This window comes from Equus asinus, chromosome 9 (assembly GCF_041296235.1).
Source record: "Equus asinus isolate D_3611 breed Donkey chromosome 9, EquAss-T2T_v2, whole genome shotgun sequence".
Lineage (NCBI taxonomy): Eukaryota > Metazoa > Chordata > Mammalia > Perissodactyla > Equidae > Equus > Equus asinus.
In genome coordinates, this window is record NC_091798.1 from 80,105,296 (window position 1) to 80,117,655 (window position 12,360).

Consider the following 12,360-nt stretch of genomic DNA (forward strand, 5'->3'; position numbering starts at 1 on the left):
AGTGATAAAAATTGAGGTGTTCTCATTTGACAGACGATAAGTGAAGAAACAGGTCTGGATGGTCTAGCCTAGAGAGTGAGTCTTGGTAGACCTCAATATTTATTGATCAGGAAGACCAACATAGGTAACAGGAAGGAGCTGCCAGTGAGGTCAGGGTTAAGAGTAGGAAAGTGTGGTATTCCAGAAGCCCAAAAGAGAAGAGCAAGCATTCAGAAGGAGGTAGTGACCAACTGTGTCAAAGAATGAAAATCAATGAAGAGAAAGGCTTTCAAGAGCACTTGCAGCACAATGGTAGAAATGGTTTCCTTCCTTGCTGAAGGACACAACTCAGAAGTCTTCTTGCTTTGGAATAGACAAATTAAAGTACCCATTAGAATACTACATAACGATGAAAGTGAAAAAATTAGACATACACTCATCAACGCGAGTATTTCTCAAAAACATATTGTTGATCACACCATAAAACAATACAATTGGAAGAATCTCATTTGCATCATTTCCAAAACAGGTAAACCTAAATAGCATGAGAAGAGTGGCAAAACTATAAATAAAAGCAAGGGAAAATTCAACATGAAAGTCAGGATAGACGTTATCTACAAGACAGGGAGAGTCAAGGAAAAAAGCAGAACGGCATCCGAGAAGAGTTCGTGGCGGCTAGTTCTAAGATCCTGGTAAAGGTAGGTTTCTCAGGTAGGTGGTGGTGATTTCATCACTGTAAACTGCATCTATACACTCTGTCCACTGTTTTCCGGTAGGATTTATTTTACAATTCTAACATTTAAAGGAAAAAGAACAATGAAAATGTTCTTGTGTTTACAAAACATACAATAAGCACAAATAAGAAGCACTATGCAATTTAAAAGTAACGACGAAAATCAATATAGAAATAGCCTTTGAATAGAAGAGGCAACATGAAAATAAAAAGGAAAGCCATGTTCCTTCTTGAACTGTGTGCTGTGGGCTAGAACACACATACAAATGAAAGTGCTTGGAATTGGTTTTCAAATTTGGCTCAGCTATTGGCCTATTTAATTTAAAGATAACTGAAACGAGTGACACTTTTATTACCTCAAACCTTTATATCCTTTAACTTTATATCACAAATATACAGATCTAAGGGAATTTATGCTAAGACTACAGTATTCATGTACGTGAGAACACAGGCGCACCAAAGGGTATGTATGCTACAGCTACTGTTTTAACTATATTATTCAAATGTATTTAAAGTAAAATGAAAATCAATATCATTGTAACAGAATAGCAACTTGGTCCATAATTATTTTCTCACCCTTGCCAGCTGCTGGAAAAATAGAATTATATGTCTTTGTCTTCTAGTAATATGCCTAACATTCAGAGAGAGAAAATGCAGGGGCAATGAAGGAATAGGAAAATAAAATCATATGAGAGAGGTGAAATTTTAATTTCTAATTTTTTTAATTAAACTTTTTATTTTGAGATAATTGTAGATTCATGTGCAGTTATAAGAAATAATGAAGAGAGATCTCCTACACCTTTACACAATAACCCTCTTTGGTGACATCTTGCATAACTATAATATATCACAACCAGAACATTGACATTGATACAATACTATGCTACAGCCAGGATATTGACATTGACACAGTCACAATACAGAACATTTCCATCACCACATGGATCTTTTTTTTTTTTTTAAGTGAAGAAGATTTGCCCTGAGCTAATATCTGTGCCAATCTTCCTCTACTTTGTATGTGGGTTGCCTCCTCAGCATGGCTGACAAGTAGGGTAGGTCCGTGCCTGGGATTCAAACCCATGAACTCAGGCCACCAAAGCACAGTGCACCAAACTTAATCACTAAGCCATGGGGCAGGCCCCCAGGTTGATTTTTTTTTTTTTTTGAGGAAGATTAGCCCTGTGCTAACATCCACCACCAATCTTCCTCTTTTTGCTGAGGAAGATTGGCCCTGAGCTAACATCCATGCCCATCTTCCTCTATCCTATATGTGTGATGCCTGCTACAGCATGGCTTGATAAGCAGTGCATAGGTCCATGCCCGGGATCTGAACAAGTGAACCGTGGGCAGCTGAAGCAGAGCATGTGAACCCAATTGCTATGCCACTGGGCTGGCCCCTCATGTTGATTTTTATAGTGTAATAAAAATGCTATGAGTTACATGCTAGTGATAGCATGTGTTTTGCAAGGAATCATTTATAAAGAATTAGAAAGAAGTGAGGCCAGCCTGGTGGTGCAACGGTTAAGTTCGCACGTTCCACTTCAGCAGCCTGGGGTTCGCCAGTTTGGATCCTGGGTGCAGACCTGTGCACCGCTTGTTGAGCCATGCTGTGGCAGGCATCCCACATAAAACAGAGGAAGATGGGCATGGATGTTAGCTCAGGGCCAGTCTTCCTCAGGAAAAAGAGGAGGACTGGCAGTAAATGTTTGCTCAAGGCTAATCTTACTCAAAACAAAACAAAACAAAAAAACAAGAATTAGAATATAATAAAGATATTGGCATTCAGATTCTTGTTTTGGCAACTTCAATTCCCCTCTCATCTGAGTGTATGAACTAGTTTAAAATGTGACTAAAATCACTTTGTCATCTGTTCTTCATCTCCAATCCCCCTTCTTTCACTCTACAAAGTAGTGAGCCTATGATGATATATATTTCAAGGCAGAAGAGGAGGAATAAAGCACATATTTTTTCTCATTTCTCTGCCTCTCCTAAATGCTCAAAAGAAAAAATACTAAAATCTCCCCACTATGAATCAAAATATTTCTTTTCATGTTCAAACCACTTCAAGGCTGTTTAGAATGGAGTTTATGTCTAGTGTCTCATATAATAATGAGTTTCATCTTCTAGTTTGCCATGCTGTGGCCTCTGTCATAAAGACAAGCTTTTCTGCCTGAGAAGCTTCCTTGATAGCTGACCACCCACAGCTCTTGTCCGAACCTCGCAAACCAGAGTCACGTGACTGCTCCAGCAAATTGGCTGCAGGTATGTGCATTTTACGCACAGAATGTTCTCTCTGTTTGAACCACCCCACAGTGACACAGCCAAGCACATAGTAAACAGCATCTTGTAAACAAAACAAAACAAAACAAAACAAAACCTTTGAAACCTTGAGGCCTGTGGAGTTACCAGGTTTGGATTCTTGAAGCTGGGGAGATGGCAGCACCATCCAGAATGGTAGTTTTCAAATTGTAGGTTTTTGGAGTTGTATGAGTGAAGGGAAAATAAAAGAGAGGACTGAGGTGGGCAAGCCCCAGTCCCCACAACTGTGCTTCAAGCAGAGTAGACACACACTTTTGTTTTAACATATTAGAGTTTTGCTGCTAAAACACAGTTTAAAACATAATGCTGGAAAGGTGCCTGGTGTTGTGTGGACCAACCCCAGATTTTGTCATTTAGTGTTACATAGCACTGCTCTTCTGAGTCCCTGGACACCCACCTGCTCCCTCTCTTTCATCCTATGTCACCTAATAGGATGGATGTGAAAAGTGGCAGTGAGACCTCATGGACTCATGGATTTAAAGAAACATAAAGATCAGTTCGTGTTTGAAGTGCTGGAGAAGGAGATTTTCAACTAGTTCAGATAGAAACCATAACGAAGACCCTTATTTTTTGTTTCTGGTCTTATACAGCTACATTCTAAAGAAATTTTAGCTCTCTAGAGATTTTATCGATTTATGTAAGACACTTTGCATTGTCTAATCAACTTTGTCAAAAGAAAGAAAAAAAGAAAAGACTATCATTTTAAAACATGATCTAAGTGAAAAAACTGAACTGTTTCAAGGATAAAGCTTAATGTAATAAACATAACATGAAGTATGATGGTATCATCAGAAAATAATGTATCAATTATTGCCTGTTTCATAACACATGCTATAGTTAAAGAAGAACACCTTAATGTGTGTTAATCTATATTCCATGCTCACCTGGGTACTGAAGTTAACAGTCATCATTAGTCCTGTCCCGGAATCTCTAGCCACCTGCAAACTGACTAAAGTGGCCTTCTTATGAGCCACTGGCAGCCGAGAACCCACAGAAAAATACATGAGGCTCTGAGGTTCATCACTCTGTAAGAATTTAACCTGTGCAAATCTGGCACTATCGTTTATTGCTGCTCCAGCAGTTACTTCATATAGTTCCACAAAAAAATGCATTTCAACTTGAGGTCTCTGACAATAAGGAAAAGGAAAAAAAAGGATGGTTACTAACATATTTCTATTCTTAGAGAATTCTGATATTAAGAAACAGTATTATTCATATACATAATTATAGAAATAAATATACATCTAGAGATACATTCTGTATTACAAAATTAAATTCTTCTGTTAGATTGCCATGAGATTTATTTTTTGGTCTTTCTTTAAGAAACATCTTTATTCTCTCTGGGTGAGCGTCTTACTAGAAAATCAATGTCAGGAGACAAGCTATGTGTACTTCAAGAAGCAAAAGGATAAATAAAATATATTCATACAATGAAATACTATTTAGGAGCTAAAAGGAATATATCAATATTTTTCAAGACGGATAGATATGAAAACATAATAATGAGTGAAAAAGTGAAGTTGCATAATGATATGTATAGCATGATACAATAGAGTTAAAAATCACATAAAGCATATTACAAACAGTTGGTGGCTATTTATTTATTTAAAGACTAAAAAAGAAAACAAACACCAAAGTTGGCTCAGGTGGAGGGAGCGGATTGGGGATAGGGCAGGGTGTGGAGTTGGAGAAGGACACTGGGGATAGGAGAAAAAAGGAGCTTCCACTTTGTAAGGTTTTATTTTTAAAGGGTTTTATATAACTATGACCTAATATTGATAACAGTCAATTCCGTAATTTTATATATTTTTTCAAAATTTCCCAAAATTCAGTGGCAAATAAGTCTAAATTTAGTCTGCTGGTTATAGTTTGCTCATATTTCACCTCAGTTCTTTCTCAACAATCTCAAATAATTTATTTTCTAAAGCCTGGAGTCAACTTTATAATATACTGTCAATCACCTGTTTTTACTTATTCGCTCTTACACAATAATCTAAAAATCTTAGCAGTATTGTCAGCTTCCTGGCATAACTCAAAGAAGTTTAGCTGATGTATTTTTCAACTGCACATGTCATTGTCTAATTTGATACAATGCATCATTTTTATCTATCAGCACGGGCCTTATTTATCATTTGTTGTGTGATCATTTTAATAAGGAGCATTCTGTCAGGAAACAATACAACAAACTCTTCAGTATTACCCAAGAATAAGTGGTATCTTAGTCACACAGTAAATAAACTTCATCTCCTTTTGTTGTCTGAAGAAGTATGTTTAGCTTTCCTATGGCACACATCATTCTTTACTTTTGCTGATCAACTGTCAGTAAACATTAAAATATGGAGATCACTTACTCTTCTCACTTCTGAGAAACTCAATTTGGTAAATACAATAAACTAAAACACTAGGAAAGTATGAGTAACTATACTGAAGAACTATTATTTCCTAATGGCCACGTGAGCTTGAATTCACAATAGCTTCTTTTTAACTGAGGGTTTCAGCATACTGCATTCCAACAGGGACTCTTGTCTTTGTTTTCCAGTAAAATATTTCTTCTCATTGTGATGATGATTAGAACATTACTTATCACCACTTAGAGTCAAAAGAATATGTTATGATCTGAGTAAGGAACCGTCTAAAATTAAACAATGTACAGATGGGTGCCAACACATAATTAGACTAGAGACAAAAGGAATCTTCCAGTCTTACAAAGAAATACTCTATTCAAACAATATGCCTGAAGTATATTGGGAAACCAAAACTGACAGATCATATCTGAACTTCTCTAGACTTAAATATGACTGGAGTCCTCACGAGAACCCATTTCATATGTAACTGCCAGCAAGTTCCTTTCCTAGTTAAGTCAGAAGCATTCCAGGAGGATCTTTTGCCTAACTAATGTAAAATGACTTTCTGGGCTCAGAGCCACTCAGAAACAGACAAAGTAATAATGAAACAATATCTTACTTAAATATTTTTTCAAAATATTTGCAACAAATATCTAAACAATTTGTTTAGTTTAAAAAGATTTTGTGGGTTAAGAGTGTGCTTCCTAAGTTAAGTATTTTCTTTACACATTTTGCTAATGAAGAACCATAAAACAAAACAGCAGAGAGAGGGGAAACAGACTGAAATTCAAAAGATGAGTTCTAATCTTGGCCCAGTCATTGACTAGGGAACGTTATTTAAATTCTTCATAACCTGAAAATGAAAGAGTTGAATAACTGTAGAGAGGAAAATTGGAGATATGATGGAGTAGAAAAACTTTAAGTTGAGGGTCAGGAGATTGGGTGGAGCTTAGGAGAAACCACCATGAATCAGTGGTATAATTCTACTGATGAACGTGTTGTTTGCAGTATCTGCAACTCCCCTATCACTGGTGTTGATGTAGCTACTACTCAAGTCACTGAATTGCCACAGGCTCCATTCCCATCCATTCTGAATAACAGTAATACCAGCCATCTCTTATGAAGGGTCAACTCTTTGCCAAGAACTGTGCAAAGAACCTCTGATCATTATCTCATTTAATCCAATAGTCCTATAACTAACCCCATCAAACCCGAGAGGTTCAGGAAGGTGAAGCAACTTGTCCAATGTCACCCAGCTAATCAGTGGAAGAGCTAAGATTTGAACCCAGGTCTTCTATCATCAGAGGCCAAACTCTTAGCCACCCCCCAGAATAAGTTCAGTATCCTTGAAGCTTTTCCTTTGATAAAAAATGAAGAGATAGTTCTTAGGTCAAAAGTCAAGGAATAGTTGTGCTATTCTGCTGGGATATCCAAATAATTTCTCATAGCCCACCACAGAAGAACATGGCCCCAGAACCAGTCTCATTTATATCTTTAGGTATCAGTTTATCAGACATAAACGGAAGAATCTGAACCGGATGATCACTAACTTTCTTTCTAGTCATAAAATGTAAGATGTTAAAGTGTATATTAGACGCTCAGAGTAGTTTTTTAAAAAAATATATTTTTTCATTCTTCTCAGAATAGAATCTTCCTTCTTCCCTCATTTTTAATTTCCTCTTACTGAAACTGGAATGTGTATTACTCTTACCTATACCTTGCCCTTTAACAGCTCCCCAGCTGAGAGCGAAATGCCTTGAAAATTAGCTGCTTCTCAGGATGCAGAAGAAAACTCAACTCTATTATTGGAGCATAACATTAGAAAGAGAAATAACAGGTGAGACCAAATTTTTTCTCCAGCCTGACTGAAATTACTCGGATATGGGCTCAGTGGCATTTCCCTAGTTAGGAAAAACGATATACACACAGTTAGCATCCTAGGTACTGCCTACTACATTCTCTTACCACTTAATTATACTATCTTTAGTTTCCAGGAATTCTTTTCGTGTTCTCCTGCAAGGAGGGCAAGCTCGAAGGAGGCAGTCTCTTCTCCTACCCACATTCTGCCTTTCCTTTTTTCCTTCCTTGCAGTGTGTCCAACACCACCCCTGCTTGGCTCTTCTCCTTTCTCTCTCCCTCCTGCAGGTAGGGACCCCTTCAAGACCCCTTCAAAGAACTTTATCTTTCAGGATCTTCACCTACTGTACCTGGCTGCTGCCACCAACAAGGTATTTCCACTCTGTGAAAATTGTTTTCATCTCTAAATACAAACAAGTCTTACTTGTCAAGAACCAAGTCAGCAAAAGATTGATAAAGACATTCATGCAAATAGCAATATAGAGATTGGACTGATTTTGATCTCAGAAGAATTTCTTACGATTATAAGGTTAACATCTATTATATGAAATAAATGTTATAAGTCTAATGAGATCTGTCCAAGGTTCTAATTCACCAAAAATCCCATTTGAGATAAAATGCACAATAGAATTTTTAATAACCAACACATATTTATAGAGGTTAGTGGGAGGGATGCAAAGATGAATAAAACCATGTTCAAGCAGCTGAGAGTCCAATAGTCAAGATAAAATATGTATAATAAGTTGTGACCCCGAATATGAGTGACAACTTCTGTAAGAAAGGTATAGATGAAGTCTTCGTAAATTTACAGAATTAAGAATTCGAACTGAAGATATCATGGGAGGCATTATGGAGGAAGTGGCATTTTGATGAGTCATTAAGGGACGGTTAGGAAATGGGGATTTGTGGGGGTCAAGGAAGACATAAAACTATTTGAACAAATTTATATTTAAAAAGATTTAAATGCTTTCAAGTAGAATTACATAATCAAATATTTCGAATACTGAAATTTCAATTCCTCCTTTTCAATGTGACAGGAAGTATTAGTATCTGTTGAAACTCCCACTCATGAAAAGTAAAATACAATAATATATGTTAAATTAGAAAAAATCAAGAGGAATTCAATATTTTACAAAACATATTTTCTACCTCTGTCACTACCTTGGTGGCTCACAGCAGCGGCACTTCTGCCTGCCATCAGCTCTCAGGCACATCTCCAGGACACAGATTTAGATCTAAAATTCTTTTTTTTTTTTTTTGAGGAAGATTGGCCCTGAGCTAACATCTGTTGCTGACCTTCCTCTTTTTGCTGGAAGAAGATTGCTGCTGAGCTAACATCTGTGCCAATCTTCCTCTATTTTATGTGGGGTGTGACTTGATGAGCAGTGCTAGGTTGGAGCCTGGGATCCAAACGTGTGAACCCTGGGCTGCCAAAGCACAGCATGTGAACTTAACCACTATGCCATCAGGCCAGCCCCTTAAACTCTTTCTGATCAAAGAAATCAAGTCCTTGGACAGAAGTTGATTGTATGTCTTAGATCAGGAAAACTCAGGATGGCTCTGGAGCACATGTTATTGGTAAAAGCAAATACGCTTCCAGGGCTTTTAAAAGCAATACGAAAAGACAAAAACCAGCTTAACAGGACTTTTAGTGGCCATAACATGAATATTTGAGTAGCAAAAAAAAAATAACTTAATAAGAAACTAAAATTAACTGAATTTGCACCTATAATGGTATTTAAAGAAGAATAATTACTGTAGTGTATAAAAAAGTGGTTACAATGCAAAATAAGTGAGTATAATACTGTATACTTAATATTTTATTAATTTTAACGTAGAAGAGTGTTCTATCAAGACATTTGTGTCTTTTACTAAGTATGTGTTCACCTACTAAAGAATAATAAACATTCTTATCTCTGTATGCAAGTAGGAAGGGGTTAATAAATAAAAATTGTTAGACAATTACTCCTAGAAAAATTAAGAATTGTACCAAAAATAGGAATAATTATTAGTAACTGTGAAACACATACAAATGAAGATGAAAGCATGTCAGAAGTTGAAGAGTGCTGGTACCACACAGGAGTTGACAGATTATGCAGTTGTATGTTTGTTCCAATGTGACAGAACAGATGAGCCAAAGAGATGCCCTGAGAACACAGATTCGTTATCTCATCTCTCAGGAGACGAAGCCTCTAGACCGCCCTTCCAAATATAACTAGATATTAACAAGGCAGACAGATACTTCCAATACCTCTAACAGACCAGCTCCATGACCCATAATGATAGGGCAATTGCTAATGTAAAGTTGGCAGTGCAAAATCTAAAGAACAAAGCATTCTGGGGAAAACACATCATGTTGAAAAAATAAACCTGTAAGGCATGGACTTAGAAAACATATTGGTCTAACAAGTGAAGTCATACAATGGATCCCAACCAGATGACCGGCGATTCTCGTGTGAAATAGATTTGGACAAGAACCACGGTCCACGGTCCCAACCAAGAACAAAGAGGTGACAATCAAGGGCATGTAACCTTAGGGGATCCGAGGCAAGTGTTCCTTCTCTGTTGGAACTAGTAAAATTATTACAATTCCAGGAAGGTATGAACATATGTATTACTTTAACCTTAGAGAATATCACCACAAGTGTTACAGTGATCCTCAGAAAATGAAAAAACAATTAGAGAAAAAATGGAAAAAAGATTAAACCTGCAGGTTGTTATTTCATAACAGGTTTAAGTATACCTATTTATTTATTTATTTTTAAAGATTGGCACCTGAGCTAACATCTGTTGCCAATCTTTTTTTTCTTTTTCTTCTCCCCAAAGCCCCCCAGTACATAGCTGTATATTCTAGCTGTAGGTCCTTCTGATTGTGCTGTGTGGAACATTGCCCCAGTGTGGCCTGATGAGAGGTGCCATGTCTGTGCCCAGAATCCAAACTGGCGAAACCCTCGGCCACCAAAGTGGAGCAGGTGAACCCAACACAGGGCTGGTCCCTACTTATGTTTTAAAATAATTGCATTTGTGCATGCTTTTTCTGCTGTTTAAAGTGTTTGACATATACTAAGAAATCATACTTTTGAACATTCTTGATACTTTTGAACATTCATAATATTGTGGCTATTTTTGTATTAAATATTAGAATTTAATAAATGAAGCAATAGGTAAAGAACAAGTAAGTACTATTGAGTGCTTCACAGGCGTTAAAACATCACAGAATAGTCATTAAAAAAAACCACACACGATTACTAAATGACTAAAACTCTGTTAGGTCATCAGGGACCAATACCATTTGAATAATGTAGATTCCTTTGGAAAGAGTGGGACATGCCTGTTTCCTGGGTGCCAAGTGCAACATGAACTAATAGAAACTTATCCAAAAGCTCACCCCAGTATGGCCTCTGTGCCTCTTTGGTAGGTCAAAACTGAACTCTCTAACTATATATGAACAGAGAACGAGAGAACTGTCTGTTTAACGGATGAAATCTATGAATACAATATGATGAAATCTACGGATATGATAAAAGTGAAACACTAAACATGCAGAGTAATCAGAAATACTAATCCAGCTGAAAATGACTCAAGGGATCATTTACACAATGAGCGGCTGGGCCAGGAGGAATCTTGGAAATGACAAGAAAAAGAAATGGGAAAAACTGATGAGATTTTTTTAAATTGAGATACAACTGACATATAACATTGTATTAGTTTTAGGTGTACAATTGATGAGCTTATTTTCAAAAATTCATAATGTGATAAATTCTGAGTCTGAGGTCCGTTGTACAACAAAGAGATTTAGACATTCTGGCGAGGTGAGACACAGGGAATCTCCACATGAACAAGGTGTAAGTTTCAATAAGGTGGCTTTAAAATGACTAATTCTAAAGAAATATAATTAGAAGTTGACAATACTGTGTCTCAGCACGTCTTACCTTCCCCGCTTTGAGCTCAATGGTGATAAAGCATTTTGTTTGACCTGCTGTACAGATCGTGGTCCCTGACACAGACAGGAGTTCATCCACCAGGTTCACGCCATCTTTCTGGAGGACAGCGGATGTTTTGTTAAATGTGACTCGCCAAAAGACCTTGACATCCTCAAAGGCCCTAGGAACAAAGCAAAACCCATGCAAATGCAGTAACAGGGTGCATCATCCCCGTGTCTAATGCAGAATGTGTTACTACTGCCTAAGCTCCTCATCCCGAGTACAGCACTTACTTTACCACTGAGAATGCTGAAAATGACCAATTCTCCTCATTATAGATAACAAATTAAGGCCAGAGTTGATGTGGCATTCTTTGACCAAGTTCTATTCAATATTGAATCAAAAAGTATCTAGAATGTGAAAACGAAAAATATTTTTCTGCCTACTATGCCTTCTATGTGCAGAAATATGAAAACAAAATTATAGAGAACTCCTGCCTTCAAATGAATCTTCCTTGTTTGTCTTTTAACAAGAATTCTTCTAAAGGAAAAACACCACTGCTAAAAATGGTTGTTATTATAAAAATAAAGGGCAAGAGATGACCTACATTTTCAGAGAATATTTAGGCCCCTAATGGAAAAGTTGGTATATATACATGTCTATGTGTGTACACCACATGCATGTACGTAATAAGCACTCAGAAGATGTGTACTGTAAGTACTAGGCTGCGAGCAAAATGTTGGTCTCTAAGTCTCTCTAACAGTAAATGGCTACGTATACGGAGTGAACACAGAACAGTAAATACAATAAACTGACGACTTCCGTAACCTAACATCTGTATGGTAATTTATGAAGTACAAAATGTTCAAGGTTTTGATCAAAAGCCAAGTGCGTTAAATCACAAATTAAGAACTAGAGCCTTGGAACTCTGACATACCACATTCCACACTGCCTTTTTCTATCAACATTTCATCCTGCCTTTACCATTTTATGGACTCAAATTAGAGCCTGTATAGAGACACAGCATGTTACATCTTCCACATATGTATGAACATACCTGTCTGGCTGCCTTGTGACAATAAGATGCAGTCTTCTGGGGTCAGCTCCTTCACCCAGCTCCAGTCCACTCTGGGACTCCTCGCTAAATCCTAGGATGCCATTGTGGAGATCACTTCCTGAAAAAAATGGAGGGTGATGATATACT

The 12,360-nt window shown here is 37.1% G+C and overlaps 1 protein-coding gene across 3 annotated transcripts in view; it reads right to left on the reverse strand.

The window, feature by feature from the left end:
• ADGRV1 (adhesion G protein-coupled receptor V1) overlaps window positions 1-12,360 on the reverse strand; it is a 511,472-nt gene that overhangs the window by 290,592 nt on the left and 208,520 nt on the right. For all 3 annotated transcript variants that reach the window (XM_044780002.2, XM_070517787.1, XM_070517788.1), the window contains 3 exons: window positions 12,214-12,331; window positions 11,166-11,337; window positions 3,916-4,158 (listed from right to left, as the gene is read on the reverse strand). In XM_044780002.2, the coding sequence (XP_044635937.2) occupies window positions 3,916-4,158; window positions 11,166-11,337; window positions 12,214-12,331 (533 nt within the window). The remainder of the gene's footprint in view (window positions 1-3,915; window positions 4,159-11,165; window positions 11,338-12,213; window positions 12,332-12,360) is intronic.